General features: G+C 34.9%; 1 protein-coding gene across 1 annotated transcript; it reads left to right on the forward strand.

The window, feature by feature from the left end:
* The first annotated feature begins 6,500 nt into the window (after positions 1-6,500).
* On the forward strand, positions 6,501-8,722 carry LOC143548323 (calmodulin-binding protein 60 A-like). Its single transcript, XM_077039525.1, has 5 exons — positions 6,501-6,619; positions 6,691-7,163; positions 7,550-7,707; positions 7,785-7,994; positions 8,101-8,722. Exons 1-5 carry the CDS (start codon positions 6,573-6,575, stop codon positions 8,623-8,625), a joined length of 1,413 nt encoding a protein of 470 aa, XP_076895640.1. The 5' UTR covers positions 6,501-6,572; the 3' UTR covers positions 8,626-8,722.
* The last annotated feature ends 6,863 nt before the right edge of the window (positions 8,723-15,585 follow it).

The following is a 15,585-nucleotide window of genomic DNA, read 5'->3' on the forward strand; positions in this document are numbered from 1 at the left end:
ATCATTTAGGAATATTAATTTAATTTAGTAACACAAAGCTCTGTTAAATATAATAATATTTTAATGAAAAAAACTATCGTTTTGTAACCAATACTCTGATATATTTTTAAAATATGTATCAACAGCTGGTCACACCCTTAAGCTTAGAGGCAGGGTGTGACATATTTTTGGGGCATTTACATATTTCTTCTTCCTAAACTTTGAAATTACATATTTCCTCAAACCATGCTTAAAGAGCATTATACATTTTGCATTAAAAACTTGTATTTTAGGGAAATATGTAATTTCAAAGGTTAGGAAGGGGAAATATGTAAAAATCCCTATATTTTTATAAACTTTTCCTAACTTTATAAAAACTTCGCATCTTGATAAAATTGTTATTAATCTTTATTATATTAATTACGTAATTCCATCATATTCAATATTTGACGTAGAATCCTCATTTAACACTTTAATAATTACGCTTGTTAATTCCACCATCTTTAATCATAGTGATGATCACTCAAGCGTTAAGAAAACATCAATGAACTAATACTTTTTCATGTCAAATTGTGCTAATTTGATCATTATCAAAACAATTGAGGTTGATTAAAATTTAAGCCATTGTTTTCCCAAAATATTGTTACCTGAAACATAGCAACTGCAGCCAACAATGTATTTCAACTGCTCAACAAAGCTTTTATTGTCAAGGTTCTTGGCACACTTATCTACTTTCTCAGGACTGAGTTTATCTCTCAAGGTAAAGATATTCATTTTAACAAAAGTACATTCATAATCCCATAAAATGTACTAAATTTAGCGAGTGCAAGCAAATTTCATCTCATATGAGCACCTCCTAACCTTTTGTCTCTTGACGACAATTCGTTCTTAGATAATCCGTCAAACAACCGTGAACTAGTTGGGGCACTACAATATGCTACTCTGTCTAGGCCCGATATTACCTTTGTAGTTTACAAAGTAGGCCAATACAGGACCATTGTGCCGTTGCTAAACGCATCCTTCGATGCTTAAAAGGCACGTACTATCGATCAAGATTTGCTTATTCATCACAACTCGAACTTTCATATTCTAGCTTTACTGATACACATTGGCAAGAAACTTTGCCTGTTCGTGCATTCTCGAATGCTGATTCGGTTGATTGTCCAGAAGACCGTCAATCCAAGGGGGATTTGCCATACATGGGTTCCAACCTCATATACTGAATCACACGAAAGCATAAAACTATACTAGATCATTTATAGAAACCGAATACAAGGCTTTAGTTGATACCATGGAAAAAATAACTTGGCTAGAATTGCTTCTAAAAGAACTAGGGGCATATACTAAAGATGTCCCAATTCTCTAGTATGATAACCTTGATGCAACCTATCTTGCTGCAAATCTAGCTTTCTATGCAATATGCAAGAACAAAATACAATGAAGTTGACTATCTGTTTGTTTGAGAACAAGTTGCAAAAGTAAATTACAAGTATAATTCATAAAGACAGAAGATCAAGTTGTAGACATCTTTACAATTACAACTACAGATTTTTCCCGGCCATAGCTTGTAGAGGAATATTAGGCTCGTATAACTAAATAATTTTAATTTAAAGATAGTTTATGTAAATATGGGCAGGGTATATCTCATTCTCTTTAATAAACCCTAATTACAATTATCAATACAACAAGACACACTGACACCTTTGTTTACAAACTTAAATGTTTCAAACTCCGAGTAGGACAGGTGAATGTGGTTTGTCATTAAAAAAAGTAAAAATAAATAAGTTATTATTATTTTTTATTTACATAGCGTAGCACCATTGGTTCATCCAAACCAATTATTAACACCCACCTAACACAAGAGTTGAACAAGAAATGGATGACGTTGGGACAAATAACCAACCAACTGATCAAAAAGGTTTAACAACACCTTTTTCCCAAGTTTGGTGTTGTCATGGCGTCTGAGATGAACGCGGTGTGGTGGACCAGCTATGCTTCGCCTTTAAATATTATCACATCACTCGCAGGAGAATCTTACCTACACACACTTGGAGCTTCAACTGATCTGAAATGGTACTGCTGTCTAATCCACTGGTGGAAGATGATTGCAATCGTCCATCAGTAGCAACCACCACTTCTGACACAGCTTCAAAAGAGTAATTTTCCTTGTTGATTATATATATATTATAATCTATTGATAGCTTAATTTAAATTATTATTTTCATAGGGTGGACTTGAAGCCGAAAATGATCCGTCTATACAAAAGGATGTTTGAAGATGATAGCACAAGTTCAACTGCTTCAACAATAGAGTATATATTTCTTCTTAAATATTAATTTATGGATTAATTTACTCACTCACATGAAACTGCATAATATGTTAATAATTGCTTTAGCAGCGCGGAAACGGAGGTAATGATCCGCAAAATATACAAGGAAACTATATGCCCTATGATTTACGCAGAAGTGAGTCTCATTCATGTCTCATTCTTTATTTGTTTAGATGATTCTGATTGGTACTTTTGGGAACCAGTGGTGGTTTGTATATCACTACAAAAAAGATTGCTATTTAGGACTGAAAAATTAGTATATGATACTTCACAATCAGTAACTAATGGGTATCAGAGACTGAGTTACCAGTCCCCAACCAGTAACAGATGCTTAGTCCTAGATAGTGGTTTTAGTAACTAAAAATCAGTTCCTATTGCATAGCACCAACAGAGACTAACAGTTAGTCTCCAAAACATACAAATTCAGTCCTCAATTTTTCCCTAGTCACCACGTCGTTTCAGTCCCTAAAAGATATCTTCAACAACTGAAAATTAGTCTCGAATTTGATGATATTTTAGTCCCTAATGTTAAACTGTAGGGACTGAAAATCAGTCCTATAAACAAGACTATGTTGTCCCTAATACATCCCGTTCCACTCGTGACTCCGCATTAAATTAGTCTCTGATACAATGCATTAAAGACTGAACATTAGTCTATGGTGGCACTCTGATTCAGTCGCTAACATGTCTCTTTTTAGGGACTGAAAATTAATCTTAGATGGTGTGTTATTTTAGTCCCTAGTATGTACCTATAGAGTCTGATAATCAGTTTAAATATGTTATCTAGGACCGAAAAATTAATATCTAATACTCCACTTTCAGTTTACAATAAAATGCTTTAAAGACTGAGAACTGGTCCCCGGTACCACTCGATTGTAGTCGCTAAAATTCCACTTTTAGGGACTAAAAAATTAATCTCAGATGGTATGCTATTTTAGTTCCTAATATGAACTTTTAGAATCCGATAATCAGTCTGCAATAGCATTTATATTCAGTATCTAATATGCATATTAAGGGTTTGAAAATCAGTCACCTAAACTAGTCTAATGTGTTTACAACGACCATTGTTTTACAAATACAGGTCCCGATACAATTCAATTTAGTCCCTAACATGTATTCACAATCCCTAACCGATCCCTTCAAGGAGTGAAAAACAGCTCTAATGAAGTTATATAATGGTTTGTAGTTTTATTTATACTATTATCATTCATAAATTTGTTTATTACTTTCTCAAAATCCAAATATCTTCAAGCATTATTATCATAACATTAACTAATAAAAAAAACCATTCAATCAATTCTAGTGTTGAAAGTATTAGAGAAAATAAAAAGAAACAAATGTCTGAACTCATTTCCTAGATAGTGTTGTCATTGTCATCATCTTCATCACTCGCTTCAATGGCTATTGTGCTCTCAAAGTCAGGAAACTTTGCGCTCATGAATTCGAACATTTTTTCATATTTCTCCTTCTCTCATTTCTGTTTCGCCTCGAGTACAATAACCTTATTTCTTAGCTCTTCTTTCTCACTTGATTCTCGCAGAGATGATTCGGCTACTGATTTCATCCAACTATCTTTTTTCCTCAACGCAGGCCCAACACCAATCTCCCATGCTGATTGTATTGTTTTCTTCTTGCCACAAACAGCTTTTATGGCTTCTTTCTCAAGCCCGTGTTCCATAGCAATAGTAATGGTAGTTCCCTCATAATTTAATTTATCCACTGCCATCTGTTTATGCTGGATAATGTTTTCCTACCATAATATAAGGTACGGGAATAACATTTAAACTAGTACCAACAAAAAAAAAAAATACTTAACAGAATATAATTAACAATTTAAAAGCTTTTAACAATGATATACTTACATATTCAACACGTGACTCATCATTTAGCCATCCTTGTTTCGCGCCGTTGTAATGCAGCTTGTGATATACTTCTAATGGGCTAGGCGGAATCTGAGTCTCGGGATTTGTCTGTTATCATAAAATTTATAATAATGAAGCAAAAATATACTCTAAACAAGAAATTGCATTATGATTTGAAAAGTTTAAATCTTACCATTTGGAATGTATGATTAGCTATCAATCGAGAGCCTCCTCTGCTTATATTAACTTGTTTTCCTCTATTGGCTTCCATTTGATCACTATATTTCTACAAAATTCATGAATACTTAGAAAATAATTCATGAATATGAATTCTGATTCGTAAAAAAATAGCATACCCGAGTTTTTTCTAGCTCCCAATAGTCGCACATGGCAAAAGCATATTTGCAACTGAAATTTAGTCTCAAATAAGGTTCCTAAAAATTAGCGACTAATTATTAGTTACTAAAATATGATCCATAAACATCAGTCCCCGATGCTACCAACAACTGAAAACTCAGCCCTTGATACGAAGTATTTGAGACCGAAACATCAGTCTCTCATACTTTAGTCCCTATTGGTCACTAATTTTTAGTCTCTAATATGTTCTTTCCATATTAGAGACTAGAGATCAGTCACTATAAATTTGCGCCATTGTTCATTGTGTATTTGGGACTAAAACTTAGTCGCCAAAAAGTTTCCCTTTAAAACCTTATATTTCTTAGACATTCTTAGGACTGAAATTCAGTCTCAAATAAGGTATCATAATACTAGCGACTGATTATCAGTCACAAGCATTAGTCACATGAAAATCAGTCTCTATTATTATTTGGGACTGATAAATCAGTCCCTGATATTATGTATTCGGGACTGATATATCACTCCCTCATAGTTTAGTCTCTAATAGTCACTTTTTTTGTATATATATCATGAAAACACAAAAGATAAAACAGAATACCCTTTAAAGGAAAACGTGGATGGTTGAGGAAAAAATCCATATTAGGCGAATTTAGCCGGATCTAGGGAAATCAGTATTTTCACAACGTACGTACATCTAGTTAGTGTTGGACGTAATTTCCAACTTAATAGGCCAATCACGTGTAGGTGACAGGTTGGACCTATTGGGCCCGTGGCGAATTTAACCGGATCTAGGGAAATCAGTATTTTCACAACGTACATACATCTAGTTAGTGTTGGACGTAATTTCCAACTTAATAAGCCAATCACGTGTAGGTGACAGGTTGGACCTATTGTGCCCGTGGGATTCATTAATATATAATGGGTTTATGGGTGGCAATTAGGGTTTTATTATATTTGGTAATGTCTTGGCTAGCAAGTTAGGTTCATCATCATCATCATCATCGTACTCAGTATATCCCACTAATAGCAAAGCTATGGTAGGGTCTGAGGAGGGTAAGATGTAGACAGCCTTACCTCTATCCTATAAGGATAGAGAGGCTGCTTTCGGTGAGACCCCCGGCTCGATAGTAGTTTTGCATCAAGCCTTGGACATAAGGCACATAGCACTCAATCATCGGGACACCGGCTGATCGGTGCATGTACCCTTGTCTTTCGGCTATCAACGCCACTACATGATGCCTGATTAACCGTCCGTCACTTTTAACGTTATTTTCACGAGATTAGTAAAATAACATCAAAATTAGTGCAATTTCACTTTTGCCCACCCGAGGGTTCACACATATATACATCATATGTGCGCACCACAAGCAGGGCTAGCTAGCAAGTTAAGTTAGTCTATATAAACTAAGATATGTTAGACATTATAAAACGTGTGAGGTGTAACCGAGTTAGGGTTCATCTAGACACATACGAGATGTTACTGAGTTAGGGTTCATCTAGATGCAACCGAGTTAGGGTTCATCAAGAGTCAAACCGAGTTAGGGTTTGAGAATTGTAATCTTTCTGATTATTAATAAACGATAGTTATTCGTTTACTTGGTGTTTGATTATCGATCTGGGACTTGAGTTAGTTAGGTTATTTTCATCCATATTTTACAGCCACTTAACTCCTAACTGATCAAAAGTTATGGCAGCTCTTGGATCAGCTCTCTCTGTGACTCTTTTCTTTCTTAAAGTGAAGGTTTTATAAGCTCGTGCAACTACTTTATAATTCAATCCCTGTGTTTAACTGATTCATTTCAATATATGTGTAGTAACTATATCTCAGTGTATATAACTTCATATATGGTTTCAACCTACCAGAAAGGTCAATGCATGATTCTTTATTATGTATGCTTCTTTTTCTTTGTCACCGGCCAAATCTGTGACACCATTAATTGTTTCTATAGCTACTATGATCTTGATTTTTATTCTGTTATATTTAGTAATGCCTACTGTTGCTTCATGTGTTCCAGACTAACAGAAAGCATCAAAACTTTCTTTTCATGGTAAAAGAAAATTTTGGTGTGGATTTGTCAACAAGAATGACATGGTAAGTACTACAACCATTAAATACAGAAAGTGGTAGATTTTGCAGCTTACACATACATCGTCTTTTATCAGGAATCTTTGTAACACGGACGGTTCTTTGCAACTCAAGTTCTTAAATGGAATCTCCACACCAGTTTCTACTGGAATGCCTATTAAAGGAAATGAGCAAAAACCCTTATTAGTAGCTTTGATAGATGAGATATCGGGCCAGATTGTAACTACAGGTGATGAGGCTGAAATGGAGGTTGAAATAGTGGTTCTTGATGGCAATTCTAATGATGACGAAGCAGATAACTGGACTTCTGTTGAATTTAATGATAATATTGTTAGTAAATGGAAAGGAAAGGAAGTGCTTACAGGAAATAAGATTGTGAAATTAAAAGAAGGTATTGTTTCTTTAGATAAGATTTCAATCACACACACTTCAGTCTGGAAGGAGAAAAGAAAGTGCAGGATGGGTGCAAGATCTGTGAATGCTAGTTTTCCCACTCGTGTAAAAGAAGCAAAAACAGAATCCTTTCTGATTATGGACAAACGCAAAGACTGTAATTTTTTTTTTCTCTAATACAAGTATTTTTTTTCATTAAGTAGATTGTTTGTATATTTGAGGAAACTTTTTGGCCCCATCGTTGATGCGTTAATTATGGTTACAAAAAATTATTTCGATCAATAATAATTTGAATATGGAATAACGCTTAGAAACTGTATATATATTAAGAAAATACTTTGTGGGAATTTCAACCAATTGGACGTGTGTAGCTGATGTTTTTATATGGCCCGTTTGGGATGATACACAACCAAACCAACCATTAATCTGTAAGTGGGTTGAAACCTAGCTACAACCTCTAATTACATACAGAAGTTGGTCCTGTTGCTTAGTTTATGTTTTGGTTCTTGCACATCACTTATGTTTTTACTTTGCATTTTGCAGTGTACAAAAAGCATGAATTTCCATCATTATCTGACCCTTTATATAGAGTACACAAGATTTCATGGCGTGATGGTTACAAACGATTGTGCAATGAAGACATAAAAACTGTGATGGACCTCTTTACTATTTATGCTATAAATCCACAAAAGTTAAAAGATGTAACTATTTACTTGTTTTTCCATTACCCTTTTGTCCACCAATGACTTTTTGGTGACAACAGTGTCCTATTTTGCAGATACTAAATGTTAGTGCTAACAAATGGAAGATCATAATGGACCATGCAAATATGTGTAAGGATGATAAGACCAAGGCGATACACTTCTACCGTTATCCAAAGGATGATCAAAAGATTAATGGTGTGGCTTTTAATATTTCTGGGCAATTGGTGGGCATAATCGCAGAATCTTGCTTTGTTTCTTGCGATAATCTTCTTGATAAAAAAAGGGTATGTTTTATTTAGTTATTTGAAACGGGCCATGTTTAGTATCAGTTGGCCCACAAACACTTGTTTTCAGTTTTTAGTGAAATAGACTAAATATTAATCCCAACAGGCTGATGCACAGAAGCTGATAGTGTCTTCGTCTGAAAACTGGAAGGAAGTAGTATCCTTCAAAGACCAGGATTCATTTAGTATCTATCTTCAGTCACGACCCGCATTGATCCCAAAGTCCCATAACAACCTCAATGTGGTGATTTCTCAGACAACTGACCCACATAATCACAAAAACCTTACTTCTCCTAAAAGTCAAAGCCCTAAACGGCCTGCTTCTGAGCATGCGATCTCAAACTCCCCAAAACAAGCACGATATGATCATCCAAAGTTGAGCCCCTCTACATGCAGTGTTGGTATTGGTACTAGTAACTGCCATAAAGAAAACTGCTTGGAACTATCTCAAGATGACGATGATGATTATTTGAAGTATCTTAATCTGAATGATAAATGGAAGATCGTGTGCTACGTGACGGGATGGATTTCTATGATTTCAAAACATCGCAAGAGGAGAACGACAATTTATGATGGCAATACAGTTATGGTGATTGCAACCTCAGTTGAGCATGCTGGGACTTTTGACTGAAAGGCGAGCAGTTGATATGTAAATGAGTGCTGCAAGGACATCTTTCTTTTTCCGGCCTTGCAAAAGTTAAGGAGCTGATGTACGAGGAAAGGTGTTTGAGTAGATTATTATGTTATGTCTATATGTTATCAGAAAAGGATATTTGTTTGTCTGAATGTGCTCTAAATCTTATTGTGACTTTTACATATTGTTTTTGTTTATGTATAAGATTTATAGACACAGCCTTGTACTATAGGCCATGTAGAACCAACGCAAAGTCAATCATACCTAAACTAATACAAATCACATGCCTATTATTAACATCAGTTTAAATGGTAGATATAATTTCATTCAACTAAGAGGAGTTAACAACTTGTTAACCCAATATGCAATATAAGCATCTGATTAGTTACATAGAGAGAGCCTATATTGATTGATTGTCCAACACAGGGCACAAATTATGTAAAGACCAACAAATAGTATTTCCTTTTACTAAGCTAACTAATGGTGAAATTAACAATTGCATAATATACTATAACACTGTTGGCATAATTGTTGTTTGGCCCAAGTGTAAAGCCCAGCCCAGGAGTTATTAAGGTTTTATTATATATGGTAATGTCTTAGCTAACAAGTTAGGTTAGTCTATATAAACCATGTCATGGTTAGACATTATAATAAGAAGTTGGTGCAACCGAGTTGTGGTTCATCAAGAGTCAAACCGAGTTAGGGTTTGAGGGTTTGTAATCAGTTTTTTGAGTGAGATTTTCTTATTAGTATAAACGAGAGTTAGTCGTTTACTTGGTGTTTGATTATCGATCTAGGACTTGAATTGGTATCAGAGCCAAGTTCAAGAAATCGATAATCGAGTTAACGGAGTAGCGGTATTATTACGACGTCAGCAAGTAGGTTGTTCGTGGCTTCGTGCGATAGCAACTCGGAAACAACAGGTTTCTGGTTTGCGGGGTTTCAGTTTGGAAACCGGTTGCTTGTTTTGCGAGAAGGAGGAAAGGAACGGAATCGGAATTGTGATTTGCGGCGTTTCAAGTTGGAAACCCGGAAACGTGTGTTTATAATTGCGTTCTGTTTGCTTTGTTTTGATTGGGTGTTGGGTTGTGGCTGGCTAATCACCGTTGCGGTTGGTTTCACGTTGGAAATTAGTTCACACAAGGATTTAGTAAAGGCCTAAAAGTAAATTCTTGAATTGGAATCCTATAATTTAATTGGTGGCTTGGATAGAAAGTCAAAGTTGAGAATTTATTTGATTTTTGTTTTCGAGGAAGTTAAGAAAAAAATTAAGTTAGTTTGGATCTTTTTTCTTTTATTGGTTAAACAAGTCGGTTTAATCACTCGTGCTAGGTGTTTTATTTGGGTTGGACAAGCAGGTTCAATTCAGAGTTCGTATTTATTGGGTTAAACGAGTTAGGTTTTAACTAAGGTTTGATATGAGCAAGTTGGCTTGGTTCTGAAAAGTTGTTCGGAATTGATTGGCTTGTATTTTTTTCAAAGAAGTGGAGCAAAAAAGGGGTTCGACGTCAATGTCAGGTGACGAAGAAAGACCGGTAATCCAACCCAAAGCGAGTGGGGGGATATCGTTACAGGTTCCAAAGCTTAATGGAACTAACTACATCACATGGGTGATTGTAGTGGAAGCAATTTTGGACGATCAAGGGTTATGGGAAGTTTTTCAACCAGAAGAGGGTACGGTTATTGATGCGAAGAAGAATAAAACGGAAAGATCGTTTTTGTTTCAAGTGGTGGATAGTGATATTCTTCTTCAGATTTCTCAATACAAGAATGCCCGAGATATATGGATGGCTTTGAAGGCACGGTATGTTGGGGCCGAGCGAGTTCAAAAGGCTCGACTGCTAACTCTGAAAAGTGAATTTGAGAAACTCAAGATGGCGGAAAACGAGATTGTTGACGAGTTTGCAGAAAAAATAACAAGTATGGTTTCAAAGGCAACAAGTCTAGGTTACGCGTTCGAGCAAGATGTCTTGATGAAGAAGTTATTAGATGCGGTTCCAGATAAGTATTTTCAACTTGTAGCCTCAATCAAGCAAAGTGTTGATCTCGATAGTTTGATGTTTGAAGATGCTATTGGAAGACTTAAGGCGTTTGTAACACCCCGGCTAAAGCGGAATACGCCTGGGTGTGACGTACAGATCACTCATAAGCTCGTAACGCTACTAAAGCGACAATAATTATATTTATTTCATTTCATTACATCACAAATACACAATCAAATAACAATACGATAAACATTGAATTTCATTGTTGTATTTCTAATACCCTAATGGTCCAACTAATCTAGTCTTCAATCCTTACTTCAACCTGCAGCACGTTTAAAATAATATAATTTGTCAACAATAATGTTGGTGAGAATTCATAAAGTTTTGCATATGTATAATACGAAAGTGTAAAATTCACAAGTCAAGATGTATAGTCTCAATCATATAACAAAAGAAAAGTAAATACATGATATTCCTATTCGCTTGACATAAGTCAAATCTACTAAGGAACCCCCGTTCGCCGAGCTACTTGGAGTATAGAATATGATACCGCCATTAACAAATGGACGGTGCAGGTACGTCCTGTCGGACCCTCCCGCTATGAGTATGAATATGATACCGCCATTAACAAATGGACGGCGCAGATATGTCTCGTCAGACCCTCCCGCTATGAGTATGAATATCCACCAACAAAAACAGTAAACAACTAGCACATAATCACATAGTTCACAATCAATATGATACAAAACAAATACATACAGGACACGCATGTGAATTTTAGTTTGACATAAAAAAACCAAGTTTGGACGTGCTACACCCCAAAACGTGTAAAAGTAAAAAGGGGCTATGAAAACTCACCTTTGATATAAAGTGAAAAGTAAGTATAAGCCGAAAAGCGTCAAGTGAATCGAATCGGTTGAACCTCACGAGCTATAAGTAAAATAGATCGAGTGTTTAACGACGATTTAATGGGATTAATAAGGTTGATTATTGTATAAATTTATTAGGAAATAATTGTTATTTTATTCTAATTTTTTACTATTTTTAAAGTCTTTGATTACTTTAATAATATTTTATGTTTTAATAACCTTTCTAATATTATTTTAATATTTTAACATAACTTACGAGAATTATGATAAATTATAAGTCTCGGATTTAAAGGTTACCAATTTTTATGATTTTTCTAACGATATCTAATGAATTTTAATAGTTATCATTAACGAATTAATATTAACGAAACGAATTTTTTTATTAACGGTTAATGAGTTTAGAAAATGGTTTTTATATGCGAAATGGTGAGTTTTTATTTAACTTATTTTATAAAAAATTTTATTTAATTCAAGATGATTTTATTTAATTTATTAAGATTTTTAATTGATTTATTAACAATATATATATATATATATATATATATATATATATATATATTGTATTATATGTTAAAAAAATTCAAAAGGAAACATGCAGACTCTGGGTTTCAAACCCGGGTCCTCATTCCAATATAAACATTACTTAACCGGCTGCACTAAGTCTTCATTCAGTTTAGAAATAAGAAATATTATATTTATATAAACTCTCAAGTTCATCCCTAACCTCAAAAACCCTAGATTTCAATTCCACAATTTCATTCCATGTTTGATCGATTTTAGTTAGGGGTTTCATTAAACTGATATAAACGAACAAAAGCCCTATGTTGATTACCTGGAATTGGACTTAATTGATGTTGAACACGACTTGGCCGGATTCGAACCTTGGATGGATTAATTGGGATTATAGAGTGTGATTTAGAGATATAAGTTGTTATGAGCAAGTTGGTATGAAGAAGCATGATCTATTTATAGTGTAAATCAAGCCGTTGGAGGATTTATTGTTGTTAATGGTTACCAGCCGTTTTCCGACCGTTGGAGCGGATTAATTAGGCCGTTACACTACGTTATTACCTGTTAATAATATCGTTTAATGTTATACGTTGGTGGAGATGGGTATTGAATTCATTAATTTGTGATAAAACGCGTTTTTTGGTCGTTATTAAGGTCGCCGGAGTTCGAACCTCGCCGGTGTAACGCCCGTAAATTTTGTTAATCGGCTCGATCATTTATAAATGTTTGTTTCAAAAATCCGGGGTTTCGTCTTTCTAAATTAGAGCCTTGTAATACATTTTAAAAGTCCGTCTATCCATCCTTTTGCTCAAAACATCGCCTTTTATGACTTAAAGCGTTAGATTAGTATGTAGCACCCAGCATTTTCGTTTATCGGCATGAGACATTTGTAGAGTTTGTATATCTTTCGGGATTGAGTTGGCATTCTTCGGGGACCTCCTTGTCATTCTCGTAAGTTAAATTATTTAACCTTTCATCCAAGTTATTACATTGTACAAGTTTGAAGGGCTAGAGTGTAATTATTTTATTATAACATCAAAACACTAACTCTTTCCCTCCTCCCTCTTGTTATGTCCGATCTTTGCATTCCCAGCAGCCCCCACCTCGTTTTTCGTGGAGCCCCAGCCGAGTTCCATCCCTCCCCAGTCTAATTCAAGGTTAGTCTAACGTCCATGCAACTCTTTTTAACCATGAAACCCTTTATTGAACAAGTTAGGGTTGAGTTTTGGTTATAACGATTTCTGACAGATTCGTACTCGTTGATTGTTCAGTCTGTAACTCGATGAAAATACATTGTTTTTGATCGATTCTTGTTTCGATGATGTTCTACGTTGAGTCTAGTTTCTAGAAAGGTATAATATGTAATTTTTGGACGAGATTTGAATACTTTTTATGATTTTATAAAATCGAGTGTCAAACCTGATGCGGGATGACGGATTTTTTGGTCTGTCTTCCCGACATCATAACTCTTTTTTGACAAGTCCAAATTGGTTGGTTCCACTTCTGGAAGTTAATATTTTGAGTTAGGAACCAAACCCAATTAGAATCTTTTAATTTGGTTGGGTAATGATTTTTACAAAAATAAAACCATTTTGTTGTGCACTGAAATAGCTGCACATACCTTTCTGTGTTGGAGGAATTTTTATGATTTTTGTGTCTTCTAGAAAAATATAATAAAAATATTTTTATAAACCTAAGACATTTATTAAAGTCTGGTAAAACTTTAATAATTTATTTCAAAGGTTATCCTATGTAATTAAATGCATCTTCGCATGCTAAAATCTGCACGTTTTACTTGTTATTGATCGATAAGTTCGTTTTAGGCTTAACCGGTGGATGTTCAATTGTGTTCTTGTCGGGGCTGTTTGAAGTGAGGTTTTGCTCCGTCATCTTCCTAGGTATGTCATATGTGTTTTACCTTAGTATCGTGGGCTATGAAGCTCGTTTGATTGATCAATTGTTAATAGATTGAAAAACTAGGATTTCGTTTGTCTAGTTTGTTGATTGTTGCGTTTAGCGCGTTGTTTGAGGGAACTAACAACCAATTCAGATTGTGTAGCCTCGATATGTTATACGGGCTGTGAAAAACTAAAATTTTATGTTAATGGGCCTGAATTGGTTGTCGCTTACTCAGACTGGTCGGTACAACGCGAATTCGCGTTTATTGGTAGTTTGTGCATCGTGCTTGCGAATTACCGACCCATCCAACTCGTGTAGCGTCGTGTGGACTTGTTGGCTGTGATTTTACTAAATCCGGTCCACACGGGGCTGAGTTGGTTGCTAAGTGCATAAACAACCCGTTAACGCGCGTATTCGATAAAATTAACAACTTTCGGGTGTAGTTTGGAAATCCTTTGTCCCCGGAATTAACTAAGGGTGGTTATGGTAAATACATGGCCTTGGGGGCTGATGTAAACGGTATTAGTATGGTTGGAGCTTTAGGTCCATCAAACCATATTAGAAAGCCTCATAGGATAAACGAGTCGATTCGGTACAGTTAGTAATTATTGTTCGTAATCCGACAGGCTTTTGAGTTGTGGGAGTACTTAAGGGTCCTCTAGCCCGTTGTGATTGTGTGCCTCGTGTCAGGTGAGTTCATGATGCCCCTTTTTACTCTTTTCAAGTTTAGGGCTAGCATACACACCGTATTACAATCTTACCCAATTTTACTCGTTTAAACTCTTTGGATGGTATTACATAGCCTTATTTGTATTTGTGGCCTTATGAAACTATGTGTTAATTAGTCGTTATCGACTAAGGATGTTTGCGTATGGCTACTTTGTGTTTGCATACGTTGGATGGAATGTTACGTGTTTGGGTTGTACGTGTGCTCGACCCTGATGTTATTACTCAGATGTTACGTGTTTGGGTTGTACGGGTGCTCGACCCTGATGTTATTACTCGGATGTTACATGTTTGGGTTGTACGTGTTCTCGACCCTGATGTTATTACTTGAATGATAAGCATAGGGATATAATTATATAGATATATAAGTATGACTACTTATGGTTCATTATGGCCTAACTGTTGATATCCCATTTTATATTTTAAACACTTGGAATGATTTATATAAATGTCAATATTTTAAACACTTGGAATGATTTATATAGGTGTCAATATTTTAAACACTTGGAATGATTTATATAGATATCAATATTTTAAACACTTGGTATGATTTATATAGATGCCAATATTTTAAACACTTGGAATGATTTATATAGATGTCAACATTTTAAACACTTTGAATGATTTATATAGGTGTCAACATTTTAAACACTTGTAATGATTTATATAGGTGTCAATATTTTAAACACTTAGAATGATTTATATAGGTGTCAATATTTTAAACACTTGGAATGATTTATATAGTTGTCAATATTTTAAACACTTGGAATGATTTATATAGATGTCAATATTTTAAACACTTGGAATGATTTATATAGATGTCAATATTCTAAACACTTGGAATGATTTATATAGATGTCAATATTTAAAACTTGAACTCACTCAGCTCAAGCTGACTTTGTGTGTATGTTAGTGTGAGTTTCAGGTTAAGAGGAGGATGCTTACCGCTTGGACGTACCCGAGACTAC

The sequence above is a fragment of the Bidens hawaiensis genome, unplaced genomic scaffold (genome assembly GCF_021521415.1).
Source record: "Bidens hawaiensis isolate Kalapana, Puna unplaced genomic scaffold, B.hawaiensis_p1.1 tig00015054_1, whole genome shotgun sequence".
Taxonomy (NCBI): Eukaryota; Viridiplantae; Streptophyta; class Magnoliopsida; order Asterales; family Asteraceae; genus Bidens; species Bidens hawaiensis.